Source organism: Ruditapes philippinarum, unplaced genomic scaffold, assembly GCF_026571515.1.
Source record: "Ruditapes philippinarum isolate M1 unplaced genomic scaffold, ASM2657151v2 ctg1512_1_1_1_1, whole genome shotgun sequence".
NCBI classification, from domain to species: Eukaryota; Metazoa; Mollusca; class Bivalvia; order Venerida; family Veneridae; genus Ruditapes; species Ruditapes philippinarum.
Genome location: NW_026858470.1, coordinates 87864 through 100362, shown reverse-complemented (window position 1 = coordinate 100362; position 12499 = coordinate 87864). Strand labels below are relative to the sequence as shown.

Sequence of the window (12499 nt, the reverse complement as noted above, 5' to 3'; positions counted from 1 at the left end):
CCTGCTCTTTCTTATCCAAGACTTGTTTTCTCTCTTTAATCAAAGGCCTACATTCTCTCTAACACAAGGTCAGCTTTCTCTTAACCCATGACCTGCTATTTCTGACCAAAGGCATATTTTTAATGCAAGACCTACACACTATTTTTGTATTTTTCTCTCTAATTTAGCATTTGCTCTCTCTAATAAAAGGCATTCCCTTTCTCTCTCTTTACCTTAAAGCATTGCTCTCTCTCTATGCTGTATGTTTGTCAGAGTGGGTCATGATAATACCTCCACTTTTTCTTATAAAAATGGACTTAAAAATAAACAAACAATTCAAGTCTTGTAACCAGTAATGCCTCTGTTTATCAGAAAGAAAATAAGAAGAAGTAAAAAACCATGTAAGGCTGTAAAATGGTAAGGATAAACCAAATCATAGAATGATGCATTGGAGATTTATTCGTAGATGGGAACATCAATTTGAGACAATATTTACACAGTTGAGATGTAAATTATACTCAATCAACAACACTGTCAGGAAATATCTTATAGGTAATTATGGCCACAAGGCAGCAATAAGGGACCTGAACTATCGGTAATGACAATTCACTGGTACTTATTGATGTAATCCTCATGAATATGTTCTAAAGATTGATAAAAAAATTCTGAATCTTCATCTCCAATATCAATTTCTGATTATTCTGTGAAAAACTTTGATCATTTTTTTTTAAATTCAATATACAATTTTTTTTTAAAAACTATTAAATTGGGTATCTGGTTTATAGAACTATGTAACTTTTATAATGAAATTTTATGATCCCTTTGCAAATCCTTAGGATCAGTAAACAAACTGAAATGCAGGTCTCTTAACACAGTCAGAAAGTGAAAAAAAATAAAGAGCTAGGCCACATTCACATCTGTTGCTTAATTATAGTATTTCGATATCAAAACCCCCTCATTTAAATAATGGACAATTCCAAATTCAAAGCAGGACAAGTCCATTTTACCAATTTTAAGCAAACATTGTGACATAAGACGACAAGATTAATTTGATATATCATATCAAACCTTAACCATTCACATGCTGGGATAAAGAGTATAGAGCCAACAGCTTGTACATCCGTGCAGTCTAACCAGACACTACACTGTTGGTGGCTAAATTTTCGTATTTTGATATTGAAATCCCTTAAACTTTGAATGGACTGTTCCAAATTCAAAGCTGGACAATTCCATTTCTCAAATTCAGCAGGTGGAGGATAAGAGAGTAATTCTAGACAGGCATTTATCATATATATACATTCATACATGTTGGAGACAATGTAACATATCCTGACATCTGCAGCAACATGCCAATATTATGCAAATCGTGGACCTTATCTTAAACACATAGAACAAGATCTCCCATCTTTGAATAATTGATCTATCTTTGCATAATGTCTCTTTGCTTACATCCATTTATCTCCTATAATCTCATCAATATGTTATACTTCACCATCAATAAATTCACCTATTCCAATTTCCTTATGATTTGTAATGCAACAGAAGACATTCAGTCCTAAACTGAGGTTGAATATCATATTTTTACAGTTTTATGAATATCAATTGATAAAATATATCACAGAGATTCAATTGATAACTTATATCACAGAGATTCAATTGATAAAATATATCACAGAGATTCTTTAACTTTATAACCTGTCAAATTTGAACCTGACCATGAAAAAGTACATAGACATGTTGACATCAGATACAATCCCAAATTGTCCTTAATACATGCATATGACAAATGAGACCAAAGGATATTGATAAACATGTACATGTATTTATAATTATGTTTTTGTAGAGCATTTAAATGTATAGACAAAATGTTACTTTCTTTTTTTACTTGCTTGAAAGACTTACTGGTATGTTATAAACTTTTTACATTTTCATATTTAAAAATACATGTACATGCATGAAAAAATTGTCAAAAATCAAAACATGCAGAGCACAACATTTATTTAATCCTTAAACCTACTGGAAACGAAAGTGATATGCCTTTCCCTCTGGTAAAGAGCCAGGCCAGTCCCTACATATGTGCGGTCTGACCAGGCTCTCTACTGTACGTGGCTAAATTTTAGTATAATTCTAATATTAAAAATCCCTAAAAACCTCTAACAAAATGGACTGTTCAAAATTCAAAGCAAGGCAAATCCATTACAAATATTCAGCAGGTTTAAGAATGAAAAAAGATTGAGAATAAAAATACTTTACCCAACTTTGATACCACAACTTACGTTTATAAATAAGATTAAGAATAAAAGAAATACTTTACCCGAAAGTCAATACCAACTGTTGATATAAAGCTTCCTGAGAGAAAAGCACCATCTTTGAAGCGAACTAGGAGGCATGTTTTACCAACTCCGCTGTCCCCAAGTAGCATCACCTACAATATATTATCACTACAAATATCATAATCTTGGCCTCTCCTACCTGTTAACAAAATTTTTAAAGCATACTTACCTTTTTTTTGGCTTTTCTTTTTTACCCTTCTGGTAAATTGACCCATTTCCAATGACATAAATGCATATTTTTTAAAAAGTAACATTTTATATATTACAAAATTCCCAAAAGGGTAGATCCAGACTAATTCCTAAAATAGTGAGAATATTCACTGCTTTTTGAATAAGAACTGATTATGTACCTTCTTGAAGTTTTAAATGCAGTAACATAATGTCCCTGAGGACTAACAAATCTGTATGTGCTTAAACTACTCCTGAAGGGTCAATGGTGGGGTTGTTGGTAGTTTACCCAAGCAGAGGTACATAGCAAATGACTGTATGAATTTCATGACAAATCACAATGAAAGTGACCTGCACCGTCTGGGAAAACAAACCTGAGCACCCAATCAACAGTCTTATGCTCTATCTACTGAGTGAACTGTACGGTGTCTTCTAAAAGGTCAGTTCTTTTTAAGTGGTATTTATTCACACTTTATTCCAATGCCTCCTTCATTTAGAAGAGTTCTGCCATCTTACTAAATTTTCAAGTCCATTCTTTTACACATGTAACATTTACAGCAGTATGTATTTTGTATTTATGTCTGCTTTTAGACTCTTTTATCTATTGATTTAATCTACTGTTTCTTAAAAGAAATTCTAATTAAATAACTCAGGTATGATGACAAAAATTAAAGTACAATCTCAGGGGAGTGAATTTTCAATTCAACATAGTTTGAGTATAATTACTTTTAACTTATATGAACATTCAACCTTCAATAAAAATTAACCACAAATAAACTTCAGAATAAGATGATATAACTAAATTTGCCATGAAAGTAAAATAAAGAAAATGTCTATGTACAGAGTTCTAAGTTTGAGTAAGTCATTTTAAAATATTGGGTCAAATATATTAGCCACAAGTTACTCTTTATTCTTCATATAATTTAGTTAAAATTAATTTTCACTGGTTTGGTTTTAAGTCACACCACCTGTGACTTACGGTAATATGGTATTTTTCCTATCATGAAAGGTGGAGGAGGACCTAATAGATTCTCTAGCTTTCTATAAGCTTACAAATCTATTTCACTAACTGTCATGATCTTTTTTCTTCATTCTATAGCAGGGGAAATTTACAGTTGCCTTTCCCCTTAGGAAAATTCTTTCAAATACATAATGTACATGTATTGCAGTTTTCCCCTTAAAATTCAATTTACCTTAATTAAGTTTCTACTACCCCTTTTGCAAATTGACTGTGTCAATTTCCCAAAATGTAAGAAAATGGTCCCTTCCACTACCAGTAAAATGTACACGCTGCCAACTTTACTGGCTTGATTTTTTCCATCTAGGGTGGGAGTGGGGATTCCTCCCCCAGGTAAAAAATTAAATCTACATTAATGGTGCCAAGAGTAGTACAATGCTACAATTGACACAGTCATAATGACATTACTATATATTTCAAATAATTGCGCTTCAAAGATTTCAATGATAGATTGGTAGACTAATTGGTGCATCATCAAATACAAATTGATGCATAAAATACATATCTCATTCTGTTAATCATGCACTAACCTGAAGATATACATGTACAAGACCTGATTATGTAACTAAACACAAAATAAATATTCCCTTATTCAGTTAATGACATGACTTCCAGGTAGGCTCCTATTAACCTTTGAATTTGAAATGATATAAGCAATGGTATTATAAAACTTAAATTACTAGTTACTGATAATTATATTTTGATAAACAAAGCTTGAAATTTTAAATTGGTTTTATTTTAGTAGATAATATTATTGAAATTTCTATCTGTATCAAATAAATGTGATATTTAGCTGCCGTCTTTTTCCACAACAATTAGCATTATTGAAATTTAAGACCAAACCACCATTTTTTCATTACTAAAGAAAGAAAAGAATGCACTTTCATCAGGTGATATCCGGGTAATTGAATACGGTCGATTACTGTCACACACGATAAAATGTACACACCTTGCAACAAACATCACAAGCTTCCATGCAACTAGTCTTTCTAGACAGCCTATGATGTGAAATACCTCCTGGCTCAAAACTGTCGCCATTTACATAAGTTTTCCTTGACATTTTGCTGTGAAATTCGCCTTTCCATGACATAAAATCATCCCTCCGATTTTGTAAACATTTTACACATGTACAAATCACAAACTTCCGGGCTGCCTCGTTCTAATTTTAACAAACGCCCACTTTCCCGCGTATATGTCATTGCACGAATGGCGTTCATAATATAAATTCCTTTATTAGCTTTATTTGAGAATATTTAAATGAATTATACAAAGCTTTGTGGTTATTCTTAAGAAACTGCATAATGTTGTTTATATCATATGAAGAAATGTCAATGATACATACATATTATTTTGTATTTATAAACGTTAAAGTACAAATGTCACGCGCTAGATCTACTTAAAAATGACACGGAAATACGACTGTTTGGAGAAACATGAGCAAAAAAATTGTGAAAAATGCACAAGATTGTTGACGAAAGCATTTTAATGAGCATATATAGCAGTTAGTCAAAATATATTGACGTACCAAAGCTAGATTCTGATATAGATCTATACATGTATTCTTGTTCTGGGTCAGAATCTCGCTAACACTATATATTGCCCATACACAAAATAGCACAATATCTCATCGCGTTGTACAATTAGTTGGATTAGGAGATAAATATTACATGACAGAATTAATCATCAAATTTATATTTCTTACAGGTCATCCCTATATTCCCCTGAAATGGGTAACGGGTTATCTGTCTCTTCCCGGACCAAAGTCATCGAATTTAGATGATTCATAACGTAAAAAACTGTTTTACTTCATATGCTGGTTCTACAACTTGAAGTAGATCTAAATTGAGGTACTATTATTAAAATCTAGATTAGCCTGGCCTCATATTCCACAAAGTTTCCATTAGTGCTGCACTTCAACATAATATTATAATCATTAACATGGACATTTTCCAGACTGACAGGAATGTAAACTGATATCATCTATAATTACCTATGTTGCTAACTTTAGCCAGCTTCCGTATTAATTTGATACCATGGAAACCGAGCTTTGGATAAGGGTCTATTAGTCCAAGTCCCTTTTTATTTTATTTTTTTTATAAATGTAAATATAGCGACGTTTTTCGTTTATTTTTTTTAACCAATACTCTACAATAGCATTGTATGATTCCATATATGAGCCGCGTCACGACAAAATCAACATAGTGCGTTTGCGACCAGCATGGATCCGGACCAGCCTGCGCTTCCGCGCAGTCTGATCAGGATCCATGCTTTCTCTACTTGTAATAGGGTTTGTAAGCGAACAGCATGGATCCTGATCAAACTGCGCGGATGCGCAGGCTGGTCTGGATCCATGCTGGTCGCAAACGCACTGTGTTGGTTTTGTCATGGCGCGGCTCATATAATGTACGTGTATCTAACATTCCTAACAATTTACGCCAATAAAAGAATAGAAAACTTGCACAGAAGGATACTGTTGGTAAAAGATAAATCTTATTATTACCTCATCAAAGATGATCGCTAGTAAAATGCAAGAATAAATAGATAATATGTAACAATGGGAAAAAGAAATTAAAATGCCAGACAATTTGACCAGGATACTTCTCCTGTCAGCATTTACTTTACTTTCCCGCCAAATAGCAGACTTGAAAGTATTCTGAAAGAACTAACAGTGATCTTGTGACTTTGCTGTTAAATATAGGAATATTCCAGATTTTTTAACAAATTACTTGATGATTTATTTACGGCACATAATCTTGAAATCATAATTATTTCAATAAATTTTGCTTATCCAATGGTCATGGATAGAAGCTTGAAGAAAAAAAAGATGTCCGAACGTTAGACATGGCATTTCCGTGCGGATTTGTCTTTGTGCTTTAGCTGAGAAGTGTTATCTGAGAATACGTATCAATACTTAGCAGTGAAAATAAACTAGTTTGTTTTTATTGGTATATATCATGTCTTACCCGTAATTCTACTCCATTTAACAAAATATCCACTTCCGGTTCCATTTTTACTTTCGGTTCCATATATCCTTTTGGCGTTCTTACAATATCATACACAGAAATTGATTCGTTGAATGTGGAAACTTCACATTAACTATATGACTTGTGGTAACATTAGCAGTAAGTGTGATAAAACATTCGGTCACTATAACAACGCATATATTTTAATAAGCACCTTTGGTCATCTGCTATGACATTATGCTAATATGCGAATTAGTCATATAAAGAGGGTGATTAAATATTTGTTGATACAACAAAAAACGTGTTATGGTATTATAGCGAAATATTGACACAAAAAATGTTATGGTGGTTATATTGTATTTGAAATATGATCACATTTGAACTTTGACACCTTTGTTTGGTATTATATAAATGTACATATTGTGCAAAATTTGTGTTTTATTTCAGTCAGTTGTTAAAAATATGTTCCTAACCTATTACATCCTTTCTTGGTTTGATATTAAAGGGACTCAACAGAGGTTGTTTTTTTTACATGACGGGACTAGAAATATGTTTTCAAAATTAAAATCGCATCTGATGTAGGTCTAGACCAACAGCTTGTGTGCAAAATTTCAGATCATTTGCTCACTTCGTTTTTTCCAGAATGATTATTTAATTGTGAAAATTGACCCAAAATTGAAAAGCGTTGCAACATTTTCCCCTCAAACGGACTAAGAATAACACAAAAATACGATTTTCAATTAATTTCTGAACATTTTTCTTAACTATCTTGTGTTTATCTTTCTGTTTAGATAGCCTTAGCTGATCTATGCAAGAAATTCAAATTTATTGTTTTAGGCGTTTGGAGTTCCCTTAAGTAGCACATATACTTTAAATATGAGCCGCGTCATGACAAAATCAACATTATGCGTTTGCGACCAGCATGGATCCATGCTGTTCGCTTACAAACCCTATTACAAGTAGAGAAACTGATAGCGAACAGCATGGATCCTGATCAGACTGCGCGGATGCGCAGGCTGGTCTTGATCCATGCTGGTCGCAAACGCATTACATTGGTTTTGTCGTGACGCGGCTCATTTGTCAAGCTTTACTGACTGAGGAAGATCTCAGGAGACTCGACGTCATCATGCCTCGGAAACAAATAAATTTTCACTTCTTTTGAAAGAGCAAAAATGTAATTTTATATGTTTAAATCATGGTATTAGAGAATATTAGATGCTTGTAACATGAAAAAAGTAGCGATAAACGTGAAATAATTTATAATAAAAGTAGCAAAATGTAAAACAAAGTAGTATTTTGACTTCTATACAAAATACTTATTCTCAATAACTGTACTTTTGCAAAGAAGCAACAGATGAAAAAGATGGTTCAGGTAATTGGCTAAATTTAATGAGTTACTTTTTGGATACTCTAAAAGTGCAACAAAATTAAAAAGCTTTTGAGAAATAAAAATAAAAGCATTTGTCTTGGGCATTATGAGCCTGATCCGGGTGGCTGCAGACATACAAAGATATGTTTACATGTTGTCCACGTTCTGATCATGATCATAATCGTCGAATTAATCCATTTATTTACATCTAGTTATGTAAATGTATTTTCCATGAAGAAGATTACATAACAAATCTTAAATATCATGAAATACACCTCTGATTAATTTCGGCAAGTTTTCGATAAATTTCGACCATATTCGACAGAAATACTATTCTCTATCAATTGTCCATTCGATCAGGTGTCATATTCGACCTGATGTCCATTCTATCTAATATCGTATGCGACAAAGTGTCTTCCGAGCACCGGAGTACATTCTGACAACATCAATATTAATTTTGTTGGAAAACGAAATACAGATTATTATTTTTTCATTGAAGAATTTAACGTTTTGCGGATAAATATTCATGCAATGACATTGCTGCTGATTTAATTTTCCTACTCTGTAATGAAAGATCAATGTGTAAACGTCATTTGCCAAAACCTCTATAAAAAAATTCGCTGGCATAATTACGTTAGTCCGAAATAAAAGATTACGTGATTTGTATCGACAAACATTAATATCTCAGCATTGTGATTTGTAGAGATTGCTTTCTGTACAATTTTAGACCTTTTCTTACAACAGCTGATACAGCACTGCACTGACTTCACATAAATTGCATAGCACTAGAATGTTACATATGTTATGTTAGTTTAAGCAGGGGTGTCTATGCTCGATTGTAATCAAATTTTTCATAAAATTTGTATTAAACAATTTCGAGACCGTCTTTTCGTCTTTTGGAACTAATCAGTTCTTGTTGTCATATCAGGAAACATATCGCGACCCAAGTAGGACTCGAACACACAAAAAACTGGTGAGGAGCACATACAAGTTGCTGTCATAAATATCATATATAAAAAATCATACATGAATTAAAGAATATAAAAAATCTGCAAAAAACATAAGAAAATAATTATCGTTTTATTCTTCGTTTTAAGAAGTACCATAATACCTAATAAGGAATTATGATGCATGGATTTTGTGTTAGCTCCAACAGTTGTAGCCAAGTTAGTTATATTATATTCATGCCCAAATTCATTCAAATAAAATGTCAAATAACACCTTATTGTTATCAAATGCATAATTTAACTAGTATTAAAGTTTTTCAACTTAGAAACGCTCTCCGTAACATTTCTGACCATTCGAAAAATGCACTTTCTTATTTGATTGGGTTAGTTACTTTTTTGGGGATAAAAGGACAAAGTACTGAAAATTAAATCTTCTTGCAACCGTTTAATTGATCAAGGAATGACGAGTGACACAATTTAAGGTCGAGGAAATTGTATTTCGATGCTAAGAGGCCCGTTTAGCCAAAATAAATGATTTTATTTTTGTTTCGAAAGTTTCTTTTTTTTTTTTTAGTGTCCTGTTATAATTCCCAATAAAGTGTTACTTATTTGCTAATGACCTGAACTATCTTTGCTTCTGTTACGTTTTTGGCAATTAGTACAGTTATAGTGATTAAGTATTTTGTATGTAAGTTAAAAAAAGTTATTTTAGGTGATAGGCATCTTTAATGTTCTAAATCCATAACTGCAACAATATAAACACACGCATTTGACCTTTTTTAAGAAAGAAAGAAAAACTATTTCTGAGGCCCAATGTGGTTAATAAGTAAAAATAAATTTAAAAAAAAAATACGAAAAAAAACCGAGAAGAAACATGCATCAATTTTTGCAGACTATTTTATTGCATTCGATCAAGATCAGTTACAATCAAAACGAAAAAAGAAATACTAGATCTAATCATTTTAGTAACAAACTATATGGATCCTGAAGGTTCAAACTTCTTAAAATTGTTGACTTTTTTTATTAATTATAAAACTATGTAGTATAGTGCTAATATTTTAGTTTCTTAAATCTTCAGTGTTCCATATAAAATCATTTCAATCTAATATTTTGTATGGCTAAGTGAAAGAAATTAAAATATCGGTTTTGAAGATACATGTATTTCATTGAAAATTCAAGGCATTTCCATGAAAAGTTGTTATTTTCATGAATTAGTAAATTTAGGTGTCCCGTTCTGTTACGCGAATGTACAACACTGTCTTAACATTGTTTGTTTGAACACTGTGTCTGGCAAAAAATTTAAGAAATAATTATGAGCACATCTCCATTTGTCTCGAACGAAACATAAATGGAACAATTTCTTTCAATGCTACAGAACGTCCATCACTAAAGCTAGGTATACCAGTTCATGTCTGAGAAAGTGCGGGAAGTATTGGGTCTAACTTCGCTTTGTGACTTGCATGGCGTCGCTTAAAACACTTGAAAATAAACACATGGCAATAAATCTAAGCAAGCAGCGATTGTTTCAAGTTGCATCAATATTTTATAAGCTTTTACAATGAATTATTCTGAAAAGCTCGTGCCGATAATTGAAACATAAACATTAAAGACTTGCCTAAGGATCACGTGCTTCCTGTGAGCGGAAGATGATGTGAATTCGTTTTCATAAAAAACTTACCATGCACATTAAGTTGAATACCAACAATACAAAAAAGTTCCCCAATATGTGAAAATGAAACAAATGTTGATTTATAAACTGTAAAGAATTTGAAGCTTTCAAAGAAGCTTACTTAACTGATTGACGTTCCCGTTTTCAGATACATACGTTAACAGCAAAATTCACTACTAGCAATTTGTATATACGGAAGGATAGCAACAACTTCTTACAAACTAGTATTGACTCGATTCCGTCTTATCAATGCCTTTTGTATTATAAAAGGAACTTTAAAAAATCATAAAAGTTTTATATAGGTGTTACGGTGAAATATTGAAATAAGCAAATTAATGATTTAGAATAGACGGATGATTGTTTTATCTGCAAAAGTTCGCTTAATAAGTTAGTGCGGAAGTTGAGCAAATTACCAGGAAGGAAGTGAATACCCTAGTACTTTCAGCGCTTTGATTTGCATAAAAAACACAAACGCACGCACATTTGCAATATTGTAACATTACAACCAAATATAACGCCCAACCGCCTATCAACATTATGTCATTGAATAGCCTACTACATGTACTTTAAAGGAAGATCATTTAGGCGTCGGACAATATTTCTTTTTCTTTGTTCAAAATATCCAGTTGTGAAATAAGGACCATCCTTGAACATTTTCCTATATTTTTTCCATATCCCACCTCAATCCTAATTAACTCATTTACTTTTTAATGTTGAATTCTCATTAAACTGTTCCCACATATTATGTTATTCTATTGTTTTATGCAATAAAATATCGTTTAAGTAAAACTCAATAAAATACAATAAAATGCCCACATTAGACATAGAAGAAAAACTCTCCTTTCAGCTTGTCCTTGCCGGCACGCTTTCCCTCTTACCCTTGTCATCTCCCGCCCCTTACCGTTCAAAAAAGGAAAGAGACGGCAGTGAATTCACCAAAATAGATCTATTATTTGAATATGATTTTTTTTTTATTTTTAAATAGCTGAAAAGTATATTTGGACTCTAAGTTATAAATCTAAAATAAAATTTTTATTGTTATTTTATTTTTATTTCTTAATTTAATAACAATGATATCAATAAAACTTTAAATCTTTAGGATGCTGACAATATTCGCATCATATTGGACTTAAGTTACATGTATGTACCACTTCATCATTTGTAGACTTCATTTAAATCCTTTGCAGATTAAATTTACATTATAATTATATTATTCTAATCGGAATGAATGTTAGAATATATTTATTCAAATTATTTCCTAGAAAATAATTCATTACTCTATCATAATAGTTTAATTACGCTTTTATTTTTTATCAATCAATCATATAAGTTTGAAAGCAGACGATACCTTGTAAGTTTTATCCACGTCCTCATCAGCACATTGACACGTATCTGCCACAATGGCGCCATTAAAGGGTACGTCATTGAACGACGCCACTTTTTAGGTTATCCACTGACGTTTTTTAACTCCTTATCAAGATCGTATCGGTGATTTTTTTTCCCGGCACCACTATATTAGTTCTTGATGCCTTAGTCCCGTCATTATCGAATTGTGCTCACTCCCGGTGACCGTGTCAATAGTTTAATGGCTCAAAGACTGTCGTTTTATTCCACGGAGATGAGATAAATAAAGCAGGAAATAATAAGTTCGTCACAGTAAATTTTCGTTTTACAGCATACACTTACATTCTTAGAATATTATAAAAGACTATATAAAGAAAAAGATGAGCGCCATGAATTTTTTAGCAGAGAATGATTTTAAATATAGTTTTTTTTTACAACAAATTTTCTCAAATAAAATTTATAGAAATAAAAAAAAAAGAAAATAAACATATGCTATCCAAACAAGTAATTATCCCTTGTAATTTTTTTGTCTTGTCACAACTGTCGTATGCGTATTGTCATCTACTGCAGACGACAAAATAATTTCCCAGAACTATTTGTAATTTTTCTCGAAATGGGAATGTGAGTATCTGCCAGTAGATACGATATACATGTATTTAGTTACGTAGGCCCATATTGTCTTTATGAGTGAAATGCAAACAAAATGTGC

The 12499-nt window shown here is 32.0% G+C and overlaps 1 protein-coding gene across 3 annotated transcripts in view; it reads right to left on the bottom strand.

The window, feature by feature from the left end:
- LOC132753245 (ras-related protein Rab-37-like) overlaps positions 1 to 12150 on the bottom strand; it is a 44996-nt gene extending 32846 nt beyond the window's left edge. The window contains exons 1-2 of one of the 3 annotated variants that reach the window (XM_060743684.1): positions 11795 to 12150; positions 2294 to 2404 (exon numbers count right to left, since the gene is read on the bottom strand). In XM_060743684.1, the coding sequence (XP_060599667.1) occupies positions 2294 to 2401 (108 nt within the window). In that variant the 5' untranslated portion in view covers positions 2402 to 2404; positions 11795 to 12150. Of the gene's footprint in view, positions 1 to 2293; positions 2405 to 2854; positions 3059 to 4447; positions 4646 to 11794 lie in introns of those variants that run through there. The other 2 variants (XM_060743683.1, XM_060743685.1) reach the window with 2 other exon arrangements.
- Between the last annotated feature and the right edge of the window lie 349 nt (positions 12151 to 12499).